The sequence below is a fragment of the Terrapene carolina genome, unplaced genomic scaffold (genome assembly GCF_002925995.2).
Source record: "Terrapene carolina triunguis isolate 2854851 unplaced genomic scaffold, T_m_triunguis-2.0 Scaffold524, whole genome shotgun sequence".
NCBI lineage: Eukaryota > Metazoa > Chordata > Testudines > Emydidae > Terrapene > Terrapene triunguis.
In genome coordinates this window covers 51,047-52,382 of record NW_020664875.1, presented here as the reverse complement: position 1 = coordinate 52,382, position 1,336 = coordinate 51,047, and the positions used below count along the sequence as shown (strand labels likewise).

The 1,336-nt window shown below is 69.6% G+C and overlaps 1 protein-coding gene across 1 annotated transcript in view; it reads right to left on the bottom strand.

The window, feature by feature from the left end:
• Positions 1-1,222, bottom strand: part of LOC112118045 (filamin-A-like) — a 14,819-nt gene extending 13,597 nt beyond the window's left edge. Inside the window, exons 1-4 of the mRNA XM_026658932.2 lie at positions 1,064-1,222; positions 662-832; positions 451-574; positions 15-171 (exon numbers count right to left, since the gene is read on the bottom strand). Coding sequence (XP_026514717.1) covers positions 15-171; positions 451-574; positions 662-832; positions 1,064-1,169 — 558 coding nt within the window. The 5' untranslated portion in view covers positions 1,170-1,222. The remainder of the gene's footprint in view (positions 1-14; positions 172-450; positions 575-661; positions 833-1,063) is intronic.
• Between the last annotated feature and the right edge of the window lie 114 nt (positions 1,223-1,336).

Here is a 1,336-nt window from a genome sequence, read left to right as displayed (position 1 = left end):
TCCCGCCCGCTCACCGTGATCTGCACGGCCAGCAGCCCCTCGCCGGCGTCCTTGGCGTCAATGGTGAACTCCACGGGCAGGCTGGCTGGGACCCCGGTGGTGTTGAGCCCGGGGCCGCTGGCCTTCACTTTGCTGGCGTCATGTGTGGGCAGAACCTTCACCTTGAAGGGGCTGGAGGAGGAGATCGGGGGGAGGAGGGGGGGGGGGCAGTGCCGGCCGGGGGGGGGGGGGGCCGTGCCCCACTGCTCCCCTCTGGAGTGGGGCGAAGTCTCCGCTGGATGGCCACCCCTCTGTGCCCACGCCTGGCTCCCTACACCCAGGCCAGCCTGGCCCTGCTGCCCCAACTCCCAGCCCCTTTCTTGGGCATGGTGCCCTGGCCTCACCCCCTATAGATCCCACCAGTCCCACCTCCCCCCAGCAGCACAGGCCGTCTGGCCAGCACCCCCATACCTGCGCGGCACTTCCTGGTCTCCGTAATGCACGGCGATGCTGTAGGGTCCCTCACGGCTGGGCACGTAGCTCACCGTCTGGGTGCCATCGGCATTGTCCACCACCTCCACCGGCTCCACCACGCCTGGGGGAGGGAGATGCTGGGGATCAGGGGGTCTGGGCCGGGCCTCAGTTTCTCCTTTTCCTCCCCCCGCCAGCAACAGGCACTCACCTTTGGGGCCCTGCACCTTGACCTGCAGGGGGGCCACGCCCGCCTGGCTGGTGTCGACGGAGAAGGTCTGGGGCACGCTAGCCCGCACGACGCCCGGCGTCAGTCCTGGCCCCGAGCACAGCACCTTGGATGAGTCCACCACGTCATGCACCGGCACCTGGAAGGGGCTCCCTGCCGGGGGGGAGAGGGGGGAGATAGGGGGAAACTGAGGCCATGCCCCCAGCCCTGTCCCCGCGGCACCCCCAGCCCCTCACATCACCTGCCCGCAGGGCACCCACAGCCCAGGTCCTGCCCCCTCACCCAGACCCATCACGGGCCAGTCCTCACTCACACAGACTGAGCTTCGCCCCCTTACCCAGCCCTCGGCGCCCCATGGCCGAGACCCACACCCTGCCCCCGTACCTGGCACCTGGTGCCCGCCGTAGGTGACGTTGAGGCTGTAGGTGCCGGGTTCGTAGGGGACGTATTCCACCGAGCAGCTGCCGTCCTTGTTATCAGTGCAGGACATCTTGGCTTCGGAGGGGCCCTCCACGGCCAGGCCCAGGCCCCCGGTGCCGGCACCCCTGGGAGAGGGGGGGATGAGAGAGCAGCACAATGGGGCTCAGCCACTCAGGGCAGAGAGCCTGAGCTGGGACCCCCAAGCGGTGCCAAGCTCCCCCTCCCCCCCGTGACCCC